Source organism: Juglans microcarpa x Juglans regia, chromosome 2D (genome assembly GCF_004785595.1).
Source record: "Juglans microcarpa x Juglans regia isolate MS1-56 chromosome 2D, Jm3101_v1.0, whole genome shotgun sequence".
In the NCBI taxonomy this organism is placed as follows: domain Eukaryota; kingdom Viridiplantae; phylum Streptophyta; class Magnoliopsida; order Fagales; family Juglandaceae; genus Juglans; species Juglans microcarpa x Juglans regia.
In genome coordinates, this window is record NC_054596.1 from 5,355,085 (window position 1) to 5,377,658 (window position 22,574).

A 22,574-nucleotide genomic window follows, 5' to 3' on the forward strand; every position below is an offset into this window, starting at 1 on the left:
CAAAGAATAATTGAACTTCGGTTGTTAAAAAATGCACATATATAAATGACTGGTCTACAAAGTCAACATGTGGCCCTTCTTCTATATATGCTCTAGGAAGGCCACATTTTGTAGCCCATTTATGCCTATCAGAAGAAGGACCGCGTTCCAATATATAGACTTCCAGTACCATGCACGTACCTTGCATTGATTGTTATCAGTTAATTATCAGACTTTTCGATGCATGATGTATTTTGTGAGTGTAATGTTATATAAGATTTGGAACGTATAAGTATCACGTAGTGATTTTAAAAAAAGAGGAAGATTTATTATTAAAAAATTAATTTTTTTTTATATAAATTATATATATATATTTTTTTAAAATGATTGTACGGTATTTATATACTTACGATTATAATTATTAATTTTTTTTTTACGCATAGGTTTGCAAACAGTACCCTTATTCGCAAATAGGATGTCCCTATTTATTTATTTTTTAACTAGACTGCTTTAGAATTCTAGATCAGGAGTTCCAGACTCTACAGAATTAATCATTCAAGTCACACGACCAGGAAGAAATGAACATGACGGTGGAACTAGTACTTCTTCACGGATGCGTTGGGCTGATCATCTCGTGTTTTAAAACTTCAAGAAATATTTATATTTTGCTCGGTAGTTTTTGCATTTATTGTTATTGTATATAAATATTTTAAATAAGTAATAAATATTATAAGTCTTATTTTATATGTATATATTTGGAGCGAAACCAGGAGTTTTTTGTTGGGCGAACCAATTACATAAATATAAAACATATAAATTCTTGTAGTCTTCCTTTATACGAGTTGTGTGCATCACTAAAGATATATTCAAAGGCTAGGAGTAAAAAAAATCAATATGGCACTAGTTCAAGTAAGTAGGATAAAAGTATAAGTAAGGATAAAATAAACCTTTTATTAAATGCCGAGATTGAATGTTGTGAAGATTCTATAGTATAGATAGAAATAGATATGTTGCCTTCACTTCTAATTAATAACTCGATGGTAGCGTAGATGTTACTAACAAAACCAATCAAAATAGTAATTAGACAGAGACTTGAAATGAAAAATGCAAAACAAATGAGAAAAATGATATTGTAAACTTAACAAATTAATAGCTTGTTTATTGAAAATATTTTTATATATTTTTGCATAGGTACAGAAGAAAAAGAATAAAAAAACTTGTAAAAAGGGACCAATAAATTTTCTTGCTTAGTAGGAGAAGTGGAAAAACTGTGAGGTTTTTAAAACTAAGTATTAAGTAAGGATTTTGAAAATTTTTTGGGGGTCGTCTTTACATTAAGGATATCTTCAAGAAAATTATGTATTAAATAAAATTTTAGACGTGTTTTGGTGAGAGATCATTCCTATCAATAGTTTTGTCTATCTAAATTTTCTTCGGTTAGACTCGAAGTGCTTGATCTTATTTTCATTAGCCATTAACTTTAACATCCTATAAATGATATTTTTTTTTTACCTAAATGATAGAAATTGTAAATCAATTACGAAGAGATATGAATGTAGGGCAAAATGATCAATTTTTGTATTAAAATGATTCAAGTTGGCATCGCTATTGTGGAATAGAGCTGATAAAAGGAAAGAATGGGCTGAATAGTAGTAGCCCAAACAGACGGCCCAAACCAAGTGCGATTTGGTTCATAGCTTTCAACAGGTGAATATTTTTCTCCCCCTTCCTTGCATCCAACCCTATATAAGAAATCGCTTGGTCGACATCACCCCCTAACCCTCTCTCTCTCTATCTCTCTTTCTCTCTCTCTCGCTTCCGCCTCAGAGTCGTCTAAATCTAAACCCTTTTTGATATTTCACAGCCTTATCCATCTCGATCTCGATCAATTGCAGGTACGAGCCCTAGGGTTTCCCTGGTCAGTTGGTTCTAATATTCATATGCGTCGATGCTTGTTTTCCTGTTTGGAGCTATGTTATCTGATAATTTCAAGCTATCTAAGTTCAATCGATTTATGAGTTTTTGATCAAAATACAATTTCATATCAAATCATTGTATCCGTCACCATCTTACAGTTATCAAATGCTCTCAACATTTGTTCAAACGATAAATAAAAATAATTTCTCTAGCTCATGATACGGTGTGCCAAACGTTGTCAAAATGGTACTTTTGGGGAGGAATCAAGAAAGAAAAATCCACATATACGAATGACATCTACGTTCTGTAACTTGCGATAGTCCCGACAGAGAAATGCCTCGCCGAAGAAAAAAACCAGATATAAAGAGAAATTATTTGTGTAATAATATATTTAGATCAACTTATTGGGTTGTATCATGTGTGTATAGAGAAAGAAGGATGTGATTCTATTATCAGGCCGTGTTTCTATGTTATTTGTTCTGGTGACCTCGACTCGAATGCCTCTTACTTCAAGATGTTACGATATAACCTGAAATGCGTTCTAGTTTTTTTTTTAATTGAATTTCGTCTTATTGAGGAAGTACGTTGATGTGTTTGCTGGTTAAGGAAGTCTGAATGTGGAAAACTTATGAGAAAATTGACTAGGTCAATACATATAAGAAGTACTTTTCATTTCACATATCTTAATATTTTTGTAATCTTATGGGTTTTCCTATGAATCTTTGTCTACTACTACCATGCAGATATTGCTGTGAGTAGATGTGATCTAACGGTTTTTTTCTATATTATGAATGTGGTATTGGGTCTGATATTACATATTACTTTTACGTTTTACCTCCATTCTGACTGCTTCTTATGTCTCTTAGGGGAGTCATAATTTGTGTAACTTGATATTTATTTGGAGAATTTGATGTGAGAATTTTATTTTGATTCGCAATGTTGATGGTCGATGTATCTTCCATTTTTTCTAATTCTACATACCATTTTCTGATTATGAACATTGTTCATACAGGGGGGTTGCTGGTTTTCTGCTATTTGCAGATTCTCAAGGTGAAGGTGTCAACATTGAAGTTTCTTTTATGTCCGAACAGGCCGCCTTCTATTTGGGATCAATTGGGCTGTTGGGAGAGTATTGTCCTTCGTCAAGAAAGAAGAACAGATTCATATCTCTAAGGACTGGCTGTATGCATCTTGAGCCATTTTCGGAATATCTAGAGTTTCATGGTTGCAATTGTCTGCAACCTTTTCTCACCACAGAAGACCAGTCTTCTCTTGCTCAGAAAATCTCAGAAGACAATTTTTCAGCCCCATACTCTCCAAATTTTAGCATTTGTTTCTTGTGAGATCCAGCATATTTCTTCTACCACTTCTGATCTGTGGTCAAGATGGCTTTACAGAACATTGGTGGAAATAATGATGATGCCTTCTACAGGTATAAGATGCCCAAAATGGTAACAAAAATTGAGGGCCGAGGAAATGGCATCAAGACAAACATAGTCAACATGGTTGATATTGCAAAGGCTTTGGCAAGACCAGCTGCATACACCACAAAGTACTTTGGCTGTGAGCTTGGAGCACAATCTAAATTTGATGAGAAAACTGGACCTCTCTTGTTAATGGAGCGCATGACACTCCTAAACTTGCTGGTCTTCTCGAGAACTTCATTAAGAAATATGTTCAGTGTCATGGTTGTGGGAACCCTGAGACAGAGATTCTGATCACCAAAACCCAGATGATCCAACTGAAATGTGCTGCTTGTGGCTTTTTGTCAGATGTTGATATGAGGGACAAACTCACTACATTCATTCTGAAGAACCCACCTGAATCAAAGAAGGGATCCAAAGACAAGAAGGCTATGAGGAGGGCTGAGAAGGAGCGTCTGAAGGAAGGTGAGGCTGCTGATGAGGAGCAGAAGAAAATTAAGAAAGAGGCCAAGAAGAAGGGCACTACATCTTTGAAGGATGGCACCACAAAAGCCTCAAAGAAGAAAGCAAGTGGCTCTGATGAGGATCGCACGTCACCTACTCACAGTCAGGTTGATGAGAAGGATGAAGCTGATGAAGATGAGGACGGTGATGTCGAGTGGCAAACAGATACATCCCTGGAGGCAGCTAGGCAACGCATCCAAGAGCAACTTAGTGCAGTGACAGCTGATATGGTCATGCTCTCTACAAATGAGCCAGAGAAGAAGCCTACAGCGGTAAATAAACCAAGTGTAAATGCTGCAAATAAACTGAGTGTAAGTGCTGAAAATGGAAACTCGGCCACACACAAAACACCAGCTGATGAGGTAAAAGAAAATCTCAAGAAGGGTGTCTCGGCAAAGCAATTGCAGTCCCTTCTGGGATCACTCTCCGGCTCTGCCCAAGAAAAGATGACTGCCCTGATTGAGGACTATTTGATGGCATTGAGAAAGGGTTTACAAAGGAAGTGAAGAAGAAGAAGAGCTACCTTGCTACTGCTGTTGCACAGGAAGAGGGTTCGCAGTTGCTCTTACTTCGCTCAATTGAGGAGTTCTCCCTGAAGTCAAATACGAGTGCAATGAAGGAAGTTGCTCTAATTTTGAAAGCACACTATGATGCTGACATCTTGGAGGAAGAGTTCATCGTTCAGTGGTATCAAGAAGGACTGAAAGGAGGCAACAAGGAGTCTCAGATATGGAAGAATGCTAGACCCTTCATAGATTGGCTCCAGAGTGCCGAGTCAGAATCTGAAGAGGAATGAAGTGTTCTGCTGTCACTTAACTCTTTTGCTTGCAGTCTATACTTTCGTCTGGTATTACGAATTAACGTTGCTTTTGCTTGCAGGTCTATACTTATCGTCTGGTATTAAGAATTAACGGTTGTCTTTTGGTCCTTGTCCTGTCTATTACCCTTATCTTCGATTATTATGTCTTCAAAATGGTTTGCTTGATGTCTTGTCTGATTCAGTGTGTAAGTGCAGTTTGTTTCAGTGTTAAAAACATCAAATTTTGTGTCTTTTATAAACGAATGCATCTTCTTTATCAATTCATATTTTATTTTTCTAATGGATAATGCCACGTACTTTGAAGCTTCCTAAAAGATTTCTCTCGGTATCTCCGAGAACATCTTAACCTTCTAGGTAAGTGCAGTTTGCTTGATGTTTTGTCTGATTCAGTGTGTAAGTGCAGTTTATCTAAACATTATAATTTTTTCAAATTTTTAAATAAAATATAATAAAAAATTCAATTTTTTTAAATTTTAAAATAAAAATAATATTTTACTCGACTACTTATCTTTGCTCTAGAATGTAACAAAGTTTCTGTAGATTAGGCTTGCACACCGTCCAACCCATACTGGTTTTGGACCCGACCTGACTCGTGTCTAGCCCAACAAGAAAAGAACTGACCCGACTTTAGTCGGATCAACCCGTCTGCCAGTTGAGAACTTAAAAGTTGAAAGTCAAAACTGATCTCCCCATTTCTTTTCTAGGCCCTAAACATTCATTCCTTCCATCTCATCTCCCATTTCGTCTGCACTGCAAAAACATTCTCCTTTCCCTTTAGCTACTGTTGTTGTGCTTTGAATGGTCGAGTGAATTTATGAGGCTTACTGTGGAGGATTTCTTAAACGAGTGCCAGCAGTCCGCGTTGATGCCCGCATCTTCCTCTCCCTTCTCGAGAATCGCTTCGCCTCCTCCCATTCCAAACTCGCTGCTGATCAGTTCTTTCATTCTTTCCATTTTTGTATCAATGACATTCTCCTCGATGGGAATGAGTTGGGTCACGTGATTTTTTTCTTCAGGCTACCAAAATGTTTTAGTTAAGGTGAGCTTTCTCGATTAATCCAGCTTGTGATGAATTTCTGTTTGCTTGGTGGACGAGGGCTACGTTATTGGATCGTGGGGAAGTGAATGCGATTGTATTGTTTGAGTCAAAATAACCACGTGATTTTCTTTATTTTCCCTCCATTTGAGGCTGTGCTTGTTGCTTGTTGGAGTTGGCGGGGAAGACAAATGGAGTCAACAATGATGACGAATGGAGTTGACAACGATGACGGTGATGATAGAGAAATGAGGAGGGATGACAACTAGGATTTGAGAGTTGGGGAGGGATGACAGACGATTTGAGATTTGGGGAGTTTTAGTCGGATCAAAACTGTCACTTAGCGGATTTGACCCACAAGTTAGTTCAACCCCGCTTTTATTGGTCGGGTCGGTTGGTACGGACGGTACGGGTTGACGGCTTTTCTGCACAGCCCAACTGTAGATGATATTTTGAAGGAGTCAGATGTATGTACTAACCATCATTGAGAGAGAGAGAGAGAGGAACAAAGTAAGTATTCAAGTAGAAGTTGAAGGGGCGGGGGTTCTGCATATGGGTTAAAGTCGTTTCTGGTACTCCCACATTACCAGGATTAACCATTGATTCGATTTATCGCCAACTCTCTATCAAACATTATATGCCACTTTAATTTTGGCTTTCCCATTGGCAATTTTCAAAGCAGCATTCATATATACACTTCACTGTCGCTTTAGGTCTTTAACAATAATACTTCATAATTCGTATAAGGAGCTGTCATTATATAATAAATAGATGCAGCTAGTTAAAAGGCTTCCTTCAGCCAAAAGTGGTACTATTGCACCAATCATCTTGAGCGTCTCCGCTTCAACCTGGCTTCTAAATCTGAACGAGCCGATTGTTGAGAAAATCCACAATGCAGACGTGAGTACATTAGGATTTCTTTAATCGAGATAAGGAGAAGTGACAAGGGAGAAGTGAGGATCCTAGACATAAGAGGAACAATATAGAATTAATCACAATGTCAGTTTTCAATGGCCATAAATCAACAAATTGCTTGCTTACTATTTATCTCAAGAGCATACATAATGAACTATAGATTATGCAATACACCGGCACAGAAGTAGTTAAAGGATTTCACCAGCCTTGCAAGAAAAGCATTTCCTAGAATTTAAATTCCAAAAACACCGAATGATTGCTTAACTTTTTCTACATGAGATAACCCTCTAACTGAAAATTTTTTCTCTAGTTCTTGCAATTATAAGTTTTCGAAGATGTATGTGTGTGTGTGTGTGTGTGTGTATTAAAGGATCGGTGTGCCCTTGGATTTTTACCAAAAATGCCAGAACTATGATGTATAGGAGTTAAAAGATAGACACTTGTCCCAAAGACACTAGAGATATAAATTTTTTTTACAAGTAAAATTGATTTTTTAGAACGAATTTTAAAGGGTAATTTGTCGATAACAATAAAGCTAATAAATTTATAAAGCGAAATGGTGAATTTGAAAGACATGATTGACAAATTGGGGTTACTAAATCCTATTCAAGGAAAAAATGCACAACTCAATTTAGCAGGAAACTTTGCTTGCTTATATGTAAAAAAAAAAACTCGTATCTGTCAAAGTGGAAGAAGTGAATGCTCTTATTACCCAAAACATTGGTAAAAAAGGCTAACCAGATGTTGTAAAAGCATGGCAAAACAGATCCCAAAACTAACCTGATGGTGTCGTCGACGCTGGATAGCAGTGAATGCTCTTACCATAATATAGATTGGCAAAAGAATCCCAATGATCCTTAACATCAGTAACTGTAATACAGTGACAAACATTAGACATTTGTGTAATATCATTAAGCCATTGAATCTTCTTTCACTAAACAAACAGTCTACGCCTGCCATACCGTGAACAATGTCGATGAGTATTCTCCAGCTCCACTGATTATGATTGGTAGAGTATGACGTAAAACTAGAAGAACCATAAACTGCAAATAAAAGACAAATAAAACACCCTTATTGTTACAATGGTGTGATCTGGTAAGCCAGCCTAACAAGGATCATATTACATGGCCAATCAATAGAATTTAGGGCACATTTACTGTTTGAGGGTAAAATGGAATTATGTTCTTAAAATACTCTAATTCAATAGCATGCCATCACAAGCATAAAATCGGACCATTATTTTGGAATTGGAAGTCAAAGGCATCAAAACCTGTATCCACCGGCTTAGACAGCAAGGCTGTGAAGAATCGTATGAAACAGCTCTTTATGTAGTAGGCTGAAAACCTTAATCACTATCACCAAGTGGTCACCAACTATAAACCATCTATCATATGACAGTTTGTCTAGTACTAACTGATAAGTTCCGGTCAACAAAGTTATAATTGTTGGTGTTAAGTATTTCGCAGGGCTGCAGTCATTTTGATAAAAATGATTTGCTGGGAGAACTTTTTCCAGGAACCCTGCTGAGGAGGCTGAAGAGACATCATTAATTTTCTTCAAGCTTCATAATTACGCATTCGTTTAGAATAAAGCCTGCGAAAAAAGGGCGATGTGTACTCCTTGGGCTATTTTTTGTTAGAACTAAGAGAACCAATCAATATACCTGCAAGGCTTTCCTATTTTTTTTTTTTTCAACAAGCGAACAAACTTCATTCATAAAAATAAATTACAAGCAGTCACAGCCATCCAGTACAGTTAAAAATTACAGCATAACAGCCTAATTTCATTACCAATTAACAGAACAAGTAAACAGCGGCCAGGCGGCAATATTAGTATCTATCTTTTAAGTCACAACAGCATGGCAGAGAGAGAGAGAGAGAGAGGGAGAGAGAGAGTACAATTATAGCAACTACACGGCAGCAAATCAAGCTTCTTGAAGGAGTTGAATATTCATCAAAGTCGGTGTTTAAAAACTCATGATCACTAGCAACCATTGGTATAAATTGAGGGTCGTGCAGGTCCCTTCTGGAAACCTCCCAATTTCCGCTGAGGAGAGTATCACAAAAGGAACATGTTTAATGAGTTAAAGAAAAAAATCCAAGTTCCATTGCTCTAAAATAAAATAGGAAATATCGGCTAAAAATTAAGAACATCCAGGTGAAGGATACCTGAGATTTATTGGAATGCCACCATAGTGAAATAGAGGCGGAGGTGTTGTATAACCGGGCTCATAATGCTGCAGTTTCAATGTTCAAGCATCAAAGAGCTAGTGATCATTTCTTCTTACTTGAGATGATTAACATAAAAAGTTAATTTATAATAAAGTACATAAAACAAAGGCAGACCTGACGGCAAATCTCACAGATGGTGTCACCCTTCTCATTGCACCACCTTTGAACACATTTGCGGTGCGCATACTGCAATATTTAAAAAGGAATCTAGTCATTGCTTTTTTTATAAGGAATCTAGTTATTGTTTGGAGCCTAAAAGCCAGGTGCGCAAGTCCCACATCAGAGATAATTTTATATGATCAATTCATACCATAGTCCAGGAAAACTCTCCATTAGTCAAGTTCACTACTTGCTCGCTGAGGATCACATAAAGAATATATTAATGCTCATTGTTTATGACAAGATCTTTGTCCAGAGATTATCAGCCCAATCAGCTCTGCTGTGAGTCTAGTTGCTTGGTGATCAATTAAATACCCAGTCACCAAAGATAATGTCACCTATGTGTTTAGAACCTAATTTAACATATCATTATTCATATTTACTATAATTCATCCTGCATTTTCTTTCGGCTATTAGCTTCTCCATTATTCTTCCTTAGCCTTAAATGTCTTTTTAAGAATCCAACTGATCACCATGTAAAAGTAAGTTGGAGTGCCAAATCCAAAACAAGGGATGAGCGTTGAGTTGGTGTACTCGAATTTACTGAGAACAATGAAACCAGCTGACTACCCAATTTTATTGGAGATGGTTCAATCGCATAAAAAGCTAGATAAAGGTTGTCCTCTAGAAGTTGTATAAAAATATTATAACGGGTGAGATCATTGTATAAATAAGCAATCCATTTTACTTATAAAAAGATAAGCATTATTCTCATCGTGAGGCAAGTCAAAAGCGTACAGCAATATTTATAAACACAATCAATAATTAAACTCAACAAGCCTCAAATCTCGAAGTAAAGGAGCAGTTGCCAAAGTAAGCAACTGACTGACCTTCAAGCTGCCGCAGCAAGAACAGGGCATCTCCATGTTTGACTCTTCATCCTCATCATGGCAAATCCTACATTCTACCAATTTACTTGGACATACATTAGTACTGACATCCATCCTATAGGAAGAACTCAAATAATTTTGGCTTGCTGAGGGCATGGCTTGCTTCAACCAGTTTTTGCTCTCAATAGCAGCTTCAAGAGTAGATTCAGTGAGCAGCCGATCCATCAGCAACACGAAATGATCCCCCATCCTTCAAAGTAGAAAAAAAATTGAATTCAAAAATAAAAATCGAAATATTAGTTAAAATCCAAGCAAACCCTATTTGCAGTCTATTTCTTCTTCATCAAAGTCTGGGAAAGTAGGTTCTACAAATCTCACTGCGTTACAATGTGGAACTGAATAGGAAATCAGAGAAACAATTGTGAAAATACCTACATTACAATCAAAGCATGATATGAGTCTGCAACAAACCCTTACCGTAAAATGATAAGTAAGAAAAAAGAACGTCTCTACTGAGAGCAAAAAATTCCCCAAAAGGGGGGCCAATGTAGTAAACTAGATGAAGAATACAGGAGAGAACAAGAAATTATAGGACATGAGTTTTCTATTATTCGGCACTCATGAACAGGTCCAATCAATTACTAGTTACAAATATTAGAACGGAAAATGCATAGAAACATAAGGATTCCAATTTGGTTCTATAGATTTTCCAGCCTTATGTGAGCAATCAAACGATATTTAGAATCACCGATTAATTAAAAAAAGAAACAGGTATCTATCAGAACATTGAGAACCCAACTAGTAATGGCAGAAAATGATAGCCGATACAAGTAGACAGCATATAGTACAGAAGACTAATTAGAAGAAACCCGAGAAAGTAGCGGTCGCCAGTCAAAAGAGCAGTACTGAAGCTGCATAAAAAACAATAAAGGACCGTCAAGCAAAGAAGAAAAATAAGGGATATAAAGCTGAAGAACAACAAATAAAGCGGGAAAAAGGATTAAAAGTAGAGATATCTTTGAATGGGAAATGGAAAACTCTAGTAGATAGGATTCGAAAGCATAAAAAACCCAGGAAGCGCAAGCGACAAAGATTTCAAGAAAACAACAAGAAAAATATGAAAACCCAAAAAAGAAATGCAACTTTGAAGAAGTTACACGGTTAATGGACCACATTCAACCCAGAAAGAAGTTTAAAATAAAATCAACCCAAGATTCTATTCGAAGGTGACAGCGAAACCCAGATCCGACACACTTCAATAGCTTCAAAATGCAGACATAGTGAGAAAGAAAAGAGAGTCAGATTGTAAAAGGTGTCACCTTGATGAATAAAAGAACATGCTTTAAACGAAGACAGCTTCTATATGATTGACATGTAAGAAATATTAAATCAGAGAAAGAGAGAGAATATGAGAAAGATTCAATGCGGGAGAGAGAGAAAGAGAGGCTTACGAGAATGGAAATGGAATCTTCTGCAAGCGAAGAAAGCAGCACTCCTTGCCTTCTTCCTCCTATTTGATTAAACGAAGCAACAGATGGAGTGTCCTCGTATACAACAAAAGTAATCAAAACCAATTCTAAAGGTAAGCTCAATTGTAAAGGTAGCACAATTCCAAAGGTAGACAGAAACACAAATTCTCTCTCTGTAATGTGTTTGGTTCGCAGAGAGAAAGTTGAGGGAGAGATTCTAACGGCAAAAAGCCCAACCCCATCACCACCACGACCGCCACGATTCTTCTCGGTTACTTTCTCCGCATTTCATGTCCCATATTTATCAGTACCTTTTAGTCGTATTTTGATCTTGTGGCTTGATTTTCATTAGTACAATGGAATCCCATCTCGCCTTTGTTTATTTCAGTGTCTGAGTAGTAGTGACTACTGAGTGGGGCTTTGCAGTGGAATGGATTTTGTACGATAACGTTGTGGGATGAGATGGAAGAGCGGGTAGGAGAAGTGGGGCTTAAATCACGGTGTACTATCTGAGTGGATGAATCGTGAGCCCCACTTGCATTTTGGCTTTGCCCAAAAACATTGCATCACTGATCACTGTTTCGAAATATTACCGAACAGTAAACCTTAAAGCAAAGACTTGTATTAATTTATACTATTTTTTTCCCTCAAGGAACCATGAGTTCATGCTGTCTATCATGAGTCCTTTGAGATATTTGCAGTGGTGTAAAGATCAATGCATGTGAGTATCACTTTCAATCAATATATCTCCAAGTGTAATGAATACAGTAACCTCTGTTTCACCGGATACAATCATTTCTAATCATTCAGAGGAAACTCTATAAATCATTGATCTGGACCTGATAAATGTTATGAATAAGTATCAATTAAAGCTCTTCTTAGAGATCATCTATCTATAAAGAAATTGCTTTACCATATATGATAGTAGAGACAAATGTACAATAGACATTATCATATGTATTGAGAACATGTAAAAGATTTTTAAACAATGAATCGCTAATTAAGTTCAAGCTATTATGCATTACGAACATATGAAATGAAGCTAGCAGTACTTTTTATAAAGTTTTAACAATTTATGATATATTCAGAAATTATTTGTGTTTGAAATATGAAATATCTAGGGCCCTACTATAAATGTAACAAAAGTTTGTTCCTGATCTCTCAAATCTGAAGGATATATATATATATATATATATATATATAAATATCGGTGGTGTTAAATCAATATAATTTATAAATTTCATATAATAGAATGGCATGATTAAACTTGATGGTACCAAGTGTAATGTTCTCATGTGCTCTAGTGCACTGCTTCGTAAAGAAAACATACGGCATATAATATATATATAGACCAAAACAATTTTAAACACGCAACACATGTGGCCTGTCGAGGGTACGTACGTAGTATACATTGTGTAATGCATTTCATTCGTATATCTTTCCTTTTACTTTAGTCCATAAAATTTGAATAAGATTAACTCTTATAGATAGATCATGTTAATACATGACGATGGTTATCCGATCCCATTGAATATCTGTTTTTGCCGTATCAGGCGTCGCCTTAGGAAATGATATATCCCATAATAAGGACACCTAATGATTGAATTCTTTGCCTAATTCGTGGACAGTGGTTTAGAAGTTACGTTGGAGCTATGAATGCACCCCTGTTCCATTAAATAGCTCAAAATGGCCTTTCAATGACATTAATGGATTTACTTTATAGTTGGGAAATTATACATGTACCTCTTCCCGAGGCCAAGGCCTTAGGAAATGTGCCTGGCATAAGGTAATCCATCAATTAATATCGCATGTAAAAACTACATTTTGAAGCCCACCCCCATCCCCAACACACACCAAAAAATAAATAAAAAAAACTCGAGTGATAGTGATGCCACACCAGACATGGGATTGGTTCTCGTTCTGTGGCTTTCATCGAATCAAAACCTATTTTTTTCCCTCGTTATCTTTTTCTTTTTTTTTTTTTTTGGGGTGTCACGGGTCACCGTCGGCTTTAGAGCCAGAAATTGCATGTTTAAGATATATATCTTTAGTAGCTGCATAGAATGATGAGCATCGGATCATGAAACGTGGGTCTACCTTGATATTGGATGGTCTTTCATCATCCTCACCATATGAATTCATTATAGAAAAACCCTTTTCCAATAAAATCACTTCCCTTCAGAAAAAAGAGCATAATTTACATTAGTACGTACGTAATAATAAACTTAGTTGATCATGATTTGTTACTCTTTGGTGCATTATGTTACTTAGTTTGAGAGCAAAATATAGTGAGTTGTAATGTGTGATCTTAACATAAAACCTTGTGTCGGCGCGCGTAAACGTTCTCAAGACAAAATGGGGCGGCTTATTTAATGAGCACGTGAAGTCATATCCCACACCCACAAACTGCCGTCTCATTCTCAAGTCTCAAACTTGCGGGAAGTGTTCTTATCCAAAGGGATTCACGAAGCTGATCACTTCACATGGATGCTGATAATATTGAGTAGTAATAATGGACCATAGGCATGCAGTTCTAGTGAGGCATGCAAGCAAGACATAAGCACACTGTGTTCATTCTTGGTGTGTTTTTTTAAGCCCTTTTTATTTCCCTTTCTTTCTTAGATATCAAATGGTAGCTACGATTTTTAATGGACAAGGACTTGAGTGATCAATCGATATTGACCACTTCTGCTCCAGCAGGCAGGCCAAGACTAGATTAAAAGCTTTAGTGATTACCAATGGCTTAACGCTGAATTGCATAAAACCAAAATCCTAGCTGCAGGCCAACCCGAAGCTGATCCGTGTCTAAAGCACTGAAGCAGTAATTAACCATAATGATTATGCAGCGAGGACGAGTTACCAAAACTTTGTTGCTTTCTGATGAAAGATATGACGGAATCACATCTTTTGATGAAGGAAACGACGTTGGTGCTTTTCATGGTTATAAAAGTTGTTCTACTATTTATGTCTGATTTATGCAGATGATTTAGAGACTTTTTTTAATGGCTCTTTAGCTTCTTTGAAAGAGTTGGTAAAGGTGTTGCAAGTTTATGAACAATATTCAGGACGGCTAGTGAATAAGTTGAAATAAACAGTGTTTTCCCCCTTTCCTAATCTTTATTGTGGGCACAGAAAAATTACAACAAGCATCCTTATTTGTAACAACCCGGTTCAGTATTATAAGAATAATTTTATTGGGCTTAAATTACGTTGATGGGTTATGTTGGAAAGCCCAATTGCAAATTCTTGGATAACCATGGACCCAAAATTTGATTTTGGTGATTAATAGTTTTGTGTTTACAAGTCCAAAAATATTATTGTGTGAATTGGACTTAAGGTTGTTTGTTTTTAGAGATGAGTTGAGATTAAAATTAAAAAATTGAATAAAATATTATTAAAATATATTTTTTAATATTATTTTTGTTTTGAGATTTGAAAAAGTTAAATTGTTTATTTTATTTTATGTGAAAATTTAAAAAAATTATAATGATGATGTGAGATGAGATGAGATGTTTTCTGAAAACAAACAAAGCCTAAGGATGCTAAAGCTAGTCAACCCATTAAAATGGACCTCGCCCACGTTTAAATGCGTAAAAAATCCCAAGCCGATTACTTGACATCCAGCCACTATTTTAAATAGTAAGTAGTAAATAGTAAGTTTTAATTTTTATTATTCTGGAACACTTTAAATTCGACTTAAGTCTATTTTATGAAAAGGATTTTGTTGTTTACCTAAATAGATTTTGATATAGTTATAAACTTATACTATTAAAGTTGTAAATTGAAAATAAAGGAATATGTTAAGAATATTTAAATGATATTAGTATTTATTAGACTTCTTTTGAAATTGAATAATTATGTTAATTATAAGAAAGTAAACCTAATTTAAGAGTTGGGGTTTTCATGACTTGTTTTTATTAGAATTGAATATAGCTCAAGTATTTTGCTAAATTTTAATATGTTATTGATATTTAAGATGTCAACGTTAATTGATTCTGTATTAAACAAAATATTCATTTGGCTATTTTCTGCAGTATGAATTTAACTAAGTAAGATAATACGACACGTTTTCTCAAATAGATTTAGTGATATTTAATACTTTGTATAGGTGATGAACTACGAAGTGAGATTCAAGAAGCAACGCAACGAGGTAAGTAATTTGATCACAAATTAGGATCATTACAATTCAGCTTATATAAATTATTATCAGCACCAGTTCTTTTACAACCATTTTTTTGTACTACTCATGTCACCAAGCACAACACATGATCACGTCATCTAGCATCATGTTCAGATTCAGAAATTATAGTATTTATGTAAGTATGTAAATTATGCATCTCACGTCGCATAAGACACATAAGATATCTTAAGTTCAAATGCGAGATAAGATCAAATCAATCAATCAGTAAATTAGATGGCCATTCATATGTATGCTTGTTTTGGGAAGTGGGTGTTACATTTTTTGAACCTTTGGTGTAACAAGAGAGAACTAGCTGGTTGAAAATCTAATTTGTTGTGAAATGGTGGGAAGTGGATTCTTAAAAAACGTTTTGAGTAGCATGCTTACATATTTACTCTGTTCCTAGTATTACTCGGAAGAGTGTGCAGGAAGTGTCGAGGTTGTTCTCTGAATGTTTCTGGGGAGGAAGCTAAATGGAGAGCCAATAGAAAATGGGTATCTTGGTCAGGCCTTGAAATTCTTGCTGATAGGGTGAATAAAGTGTTAAGGCATAATATTGCGGTGGCTGCATTGTGAGTTTCAAACAGCTGGAATGTGCGAAGGAGTTAGCAGGGGCGGAATTGAAAGATTTATTGTTATCTAGGCAGCTGAGGTTACAACCTGGAATAGATATTCCAAGGTGGTCAGCTGCTAAAAATGGGGGTCTTTTCTTCTAAGTCCGCTTGGTAATTAGTGAGAAGCTATGGACAATTTCAGCCATTGAGTAATGGGTATGGTCAAGATGTATTCCACTAAAAATTTCTATTTTCATGTGCTAAGGTTTCTTCTAATGTCTATATTTTGACACTAGAATTTAGCAATTGACAATACCTTTAGCATCAAGATGTGATTGTTTTGAAATTCTGGGGAAGATTCACGTTTCAAGTAATGGAGATTGCAATTCTCTTATTTGGAAATGTTTTCCAATTGGTTAGGTATTAGCTTCTATCCTAATACAATATGTTCTGATACTCGTTCATACTAAAATTGAAAAAGATCCAATTTCACTCTCCCACATGCAGACATGCTGGTCTCAAACCACTGTAATCTAGGAAAAGTTACAGCAACGCAGGGAAGCCCAAGATACAGAATGAAGATGGCAGTAGTTTTGGAAACCTGGGTGAGTGGAGGTCGACGGGTTATTAGGGGTGAAAGGGGAAATTTTGTTGCAGCATTCTCTGCCCCTCAGGGGTTTGGTTCTAGTCATATAACATGTAAATTCCATGTAAAAAAAAAAAAAATAAGGAGATTTGGACACTGATGAGAAATGTTGCCGGAAGAGAAATTCCAGGACATAGTGACATAACATGTAAATTGAAGTGAAAATACTTCAAAATTCTGGCTATGGAACGACATAATTGGACTATAATTATGTGTGCATTCCTTTGAGACGGGCAAAAACAGAGAGAATGGAATGAGAGGGATCACAAGCAGATAAACTTAACAATGAATGACTGTAGTTCCAAACCTTCAAATTGCGCTATTAATGAGACAGATTCCTTGAAAAATCACCAAAAAACTCTCTGCTACATGTAAAATCTTGTCAACCAGTACAGTACAGTTGAAGATTTTTAGGGCTTGGACATCAAATAACCTTAAGCTGTTGAATAAAGCTTATAACAGTGTATAGCCACGGATGCCTCCGTAGTTTATGCAAATATGATCTTGCTGGAAAAAAAAAGTTTTCAATAATGATAGAGCTCAGACTTCTAGGAAGTCTTACATATCGAACTCCCCTACTGATCTCATCCCTCCTGCAATGATCCGATTCTAGTGGAATGCTTTAACATTATGTGGAAAATATATTTTTCCCTTGCATCCAGTGAGCCTGAAGTTATATTTCAAAGATTTATCTTATCTTTAGACCAAAAGAACCAGCTAGTGAACTATTTCTTATTGTAATGAATACAACCTTTTGACTTAACCGCAATGAGTAAGAGAAATATACTACTTGAAATCAGGAAATATGTATTTCATAAAGTTAAAAACAGAAGTCAGGACATAGCTTAGATATAAGGAAATAACACGTTGAAGTACAGAATTATATACAATGAAAGGGAGAACAGAGCAAACACATGCTGCCAGAAGAGGAGAGCCGATGCCTCATTCACTGCATAACCCCTCAAGCTTGCGATTGCCCCTAATAAGATGGCACTTGGTGTTGTGTATTGCAGCAAAAGCACGAATCTGTACATGTTATCCCCGGGGACCAAAATATTCAGCTTATCAGCCAATAGAATGACCCCAATTCCAAGTAAAGGAAGAATTAAAAGTCTTGCTACAATGATGCCAATTGTAGTTCGGATCCCTAAATTAGATTCATTGGGACCTTCAGCAAGCATTCCTCCAAGAACAAGCATAGTTGAAGGCACCATTGCCCCAGCCATAAAATCTAAACTGTCTGTGATAAAAGAAACCACAGAATCATCACTAAAAACCAAAGATTTAAGTGTAGGAACCAGTCCTATAACAATCCCTAACAGTGAAGCGATTGTTGGTGGCTGAAGTATGTGATGAATTGGAGTTTTCTCAGCAACAATTCTGATTTTTCTAATCATCCTAGGCTCTGCCCAACATCTAATTGACTTGGTACTTCTAGGACCTTCATCCACTGAATCAAGATCCGGAATAGTTGTTTGTGAGATGCCCGAGATGCTGTAGAAAAGCCTTGCAATAAAGGGTGTCTTGCAATGTTCGGTTTCCTTATCTTCGAGCCCCGGCCATTCAGCTTCAACAAGAAGCGGCCTACTAAGATCATCAGCAGCAGGCACTACCTCCTCTATTTCAGGCTCTCCTTCTTCAATGATCTCATAATACTCCAATGGGGGCTCCATCATGTGGTAAACAAGAGTGTAAACAAGTATAACAGCAACCCATTGGGAAAAGGATACATAAGCCACACCGGAGGCGTAACATTCCTGACCAAATGGGTTAGCAGTATTGTGGCAAACTGATGAAACTATTGCCAGAGGGAGGTTCCCTGTGTTTCCGAATGCAGTCATGATGATGGTGAATCGAAAGTATTCAGGTGGTGGCCGGCAAATTATTGCCACCAAGAACCCCAATACGCAGCCAATGGCAGTACTAAGAACAACATTTACGGGGATGAACCACCAGTGAATGACACTCTCGAGAGTAATGCATGGACCAAGGTGAGTGAAGATCAAACAGGGCAAGAATAAGGCAAAAACAAGCTTGCTGAGTAACTTGAAAGTCTCTTTGGGGACAATTTGCGTTTTCCGGTGGGCAAGAATCAGACCAATGACAGTCATAGATAGTAGTTTCAATAGAGGCACAATTGCAGTCAGAACATTAACAGCATCAGATTTCATGGTTCCATGCAATGAAACACGGAAAACCCCCATTCCTTGTGCTTTTTTGTGCAGTTGGAATCCCAGGAAACTCCTTAAAAAAATAAATCAATCCCAAAAACTGAAATTCAGATCCCTTAAGTCACAAATGCCGTATAAGAATAAGAATTCTGGCAGATGAGTCTCAGAAAACACGGAAAACCTCGGAAAGGAAAATAAAAAGCATGTTGAAGTTGACGAACAGGAATGTCAACAGTTCACCAACTTCTACGCAGACTTCAAAGCATCGCAACAGATCGTTTCTCCGAAGTTCTATAACAAGAGATTCAGCCAGAAACATGAAAAGGGCACTTTCACAGAATCGAGATCATAATGACACTATCAGAGAGGACAGTTTGGTAAGAGAACTTTACAGATATCATGCCATACATGGAAATCTAGTTAAGTATGGAAGTGAAGCTAGCGATTCGTGTAGAAGTTTTGGTAGCTTTTGTAACGCTGATTGCATGATGCTTAACTAATAGTATATATCATTAAACCGGCCACTGTCATTATGTTTAAACCATTTAAAACCCTGTCTTAGGATATTACTCCTACACCTGAAGATTTTTTTTTTTTTTTAAGTAACAATTCATTTTATTGCAATCCATCATTTTTTACGGAGGAATATCTGGAATATCGTGATAACAACAACAGATTTCTGAAGGTAGCATCCATACATTATTCCAAAGAGAAATCCATATGAAAATTAAGTAAAACAAGCCTAGAAGAGCATATGCACCTTAAGACTTATGGCTCGTTTGTTTTTAAAAATGGGATGAGATGATTTGAGAATAAAATTAAAAATTGAATAAAATATTATTAAAATATATTTTTATAATATTATTTTTATTTTAAGATTTAAAAAAATTAAATTATTTATTTTATTTTATATGTAAATTTAAAAAGATTATAATAATTAAATAAGATAAAATAAGATGAATTACGAAAATTTACCGTTAATCCGTAAGAGATTCACGAGAACGGACCCGATTTGACTGTCAAACTGCAGACGCGTGGGTGACCCATTTACCCGGTAAAACTCTCTCGCTCCTCTAAAGTATAGACAAAGTTATTTTTGAGATAAATTATTTAGCTTTTGTCTGCAATTACTTCTGCTCTAATCAACTGACGTAGATTCCCCTCCATCTTCTTGATTTATAATTAATAAAAGCAAATAAGCTGTATTTATTAATTATATAATATTCATGTGTCTTCTTGATCATCTATTATTGCTCAATTATTAGCTCAACTAATTAAGCTGTTAGAAAAATGAATTCTTCATGATTCGTTTGACAAATCACAACGAGCATCATCAGAGAAGTGTCACGTCCAAACAAATATTTATATATATATATATATATATTTATGTATGTATATGTAAAATGTGTATAATATTTATTTACACACACAACAGTCGGAAGCTATTCGCCGTAAGATATAAGAATACTCATTAGATTATGTAAATGCAATTTTAATAGTGTTTGACTAATATATAGAATTTCAAGATGTATTGTATTGAATTATGTCAATGACTTTTTACTAGAATAAATTACTCTTGTGAGTCAAATTTGATAATTACTGTTTTATTCCTTACCTTCCAATCATGATTTGATTGCAACAACTTTTTTAGAACTATAATATTATTATTAATTAATATATAATCAGTAAAATGGTAAAATATAATAATTTTTTTAAAAAATTAATATTATTTTATTATTATGTATATAAAAAATATATAGATAATCTAATGAAATAAATAAAAACAAATTCATATCATATTAACTAAAATTTGAATTTAAGTTTAGCTATTCCAACCAGAGTCCTTTAAGCTAACTAACTTTCGTAAAATCTTTGAGATCATCGAGCGATACCTTACCGTCCACACAGTGTGTAGCTCTACCTAACTGTCCGTGAGTCGACGCTTTAACTGATTTTTTCTTCTTTAATAAATATCTCTAACATTAATTATACTATAAATATATGCTTCTGAATTATGCATTAAGAATGATTTTGTAATTATTACTACAATTTTCGTTTGAGATAATTGATTCCAATATTTGAAATTAACTTCAAACTGTTCTCAATTTATTATAATTATATAAATTGGCATTTCAATAATTCATACTTCATTATTTCATTAGGGAAATAACTTTATTCTGCCTTATAATAATTGTTGTGTTCACGTGAATTGAATTTACAGATCACCTATAATAAGTTAAAATCTTATGGGACATGATATTTTCTCCGAAATTCAAAAATACTCATATTACTAACTATTATTTTATAGAAGTATCACAACTGTCTAGCCTGCCCTAGTTTTAGAGAGAGACTTCTCTTTCTCTCTAAAAATCACTACCAAATCAAAACTTGCGCAGAGGGGAATGACCTTCTTCCTCTCTCCCTCCTCCCTCCATCCCTCCTCCATCTCCTTTCTAGTTTTCTTATTATTATTATTTTTTTTAGGGCAAAGGAGGGCGGAAGACCGATTTGTTGCTCTCTGGCTTTCAGTGACTACCACGCGCTCTACCACAGGTTTTTTAAGACGTCGATCCTTCAGACGAATGAAGAATATCGCCGAACGGTGTTGCGCGTGAGCACGTGCGGTCCAACCTGGGAACGTGAAATCCACACGCCACTGTCAATGGTGCTCTTCTACCACCACGCGCAACTTTTCTGGGTCCAGGGTCACCGGTTACTTCAGACCTGACTAATCACCATACTCTCAGGGTGGCGCATGGCTCTCACATACTATCATAGTCACTTTGTCTGTCTTTTTTTCTCCAAGGTTGAAAATGCAGTTCTATATTTTTTCAAGATGTAATTCATTTTTTCTCATGTATCTTTCATTTCTGTTATATCTTTTTATTTTAGAAAAGTAAAAACAAAAAACACAGTCTCTTGGACTTTTGTCCATAAAGCGTGTCCTCTACTCTGTCTTAGACAAAATATGGGGTTTGTAAACTTTGTCTTGGACATAGTTGTGCTGTCTCTCAGACGGTGGTCTATAGAAATTTACAGCATGGACTAGACCATGTCAGTCACAGTTATGTACTGAGAATCTATTAATATTGTAGTTGAGTTATTATGTATGTTTCAGGTCAAAGTTGTAATGTCCGTTATTAATAAATGTAGTATACAGTTATATATATATATATATAAAACTATTATTTTATAGTACTCCCCCCCCCCCCCCCCCCCCCCTCCCCAAAAAAAAAAAACCCAAAAACAAAAAAAACATATAAATTTAGCTCAACCCCCGATCGAACACATGCATTATGAGCATGAGTATGGAAAGAAATAATGAATATATGTTCGAGTTCAATTTTTTTTTTTTTTTTTGGTCAATTGGAAATTATGTATTAAACCAGTGATGGGTAATCGAAATGATAATGGAAGAGAGAGAATAAAAATATTCCCACCATCTATTTTTAATTTGTATATATTGTAATGCGTGCCCAATGCCCGATAATTATTTGATGCCATTAATAACGCTTGATCACATGCAAGGTCGGAACTCCCGGTTGCCAAATTTACAATTCTTTAATTTATATATATGATAATAAAATAAATCGTGGAACTTTGCATATTGACCAACAACCGACGAAAATCTAGCGTCCATGCTGCGTACCATAATATTATATATATCTGAGATCCAACATGCGGTAATGTCATTACAAAAAAAATAAATTTTTGTGATTAATTTATTATAATTAAAATA

General features: G+C 35.6%; 3 protein-coding genes across 10 annotated transcripts; 1 reads left to right on the plus strand and 2 right to left on the minus strand.

The window, feature by feature from the left end:
* Positions 1-1,714: 1,714 nt before the first annotated feature.
* Positions 1,715-4,904, plus strand: LOC121248809 (eukaryotic translation initiation factor 5-like). The gene is given in 4 exon segments (XM_041147391.1): positions 1,715-1,874; positions 2,909-3,498; positions 3,501-4,283; positions 4,286-4,904. Coding segments are annotated over 3 exon segments (1,335 nt in total). The 5' UTR covers positions 1,715-1,874; positions 2,909-3,281; the 3' UTR covers positions 4,621-4,904.
* A 1,329-nt stretch (positions 4,905-6,233) lies between these two features.
* LOC121248810 lies at positions 6,234-11,591 on the minus strand. Of its 8 annotated transcripts, none has more exons than XM_041147395.1 (9): positions 11,267-11,591; positions 10,674-10,726; positions 9,816-10,065; positions 8,941-9,012; positions 8,764-8,831; positions 8,494-8,641; positions 7,558-7,638; positions 7,376-7,465; positions 6,234-6,642 (listed from the first exon to the last, which is right to left on the minus strand). In XM_041147395.1, the coding sequence occupies exons 3-9, from the start codon at positions 10,062-10,064 to the stop codon at positions 6,601-6,603; spliced, it is 750 nt and encodes a 249-aa protein (XP_041003329.1). In that variant the 5' UTR covers position 10,065; positions 10,674-10,726; positions 11,267-11,591; the 3' UTR covers positions 6,234-6,600. The 8 variants fall into 8 exon arrangements, 7 of the variants coding, with proteins under 7 accessions (XP_041003329.1, XP_041003328.1, XP_041003332.1 ...); XM_041147394.1 differs by having other exon boundaries at positions 10,615-10,726; XM_041147398.1 differs by lacking the exon at positions 11,267-11,591 and adding an exon at positions 11,135-11,174.
* A 5,866-nt stretch (positions 11,592-17,457) lies between these two features.
* Positions 17,458-18,909, minus strand: LOC121248811 (protein PIN-LIKES 2-like). Its single transcript, XM_041147399.1, has one exon. The coding sequence runs from the start codon at positions 18,866-18,868 to the stop codon at positions 17,510-17,512; it is 1,359 nt and encodes a 452-aa protein (XP_041003333.1). The 5' UTR covers positions 18,869-18,909; the 3' UTR covers positions 17,458-17,509.
* Positions 18,910-22,574: the final 3,665 nt, after the last annotated feature.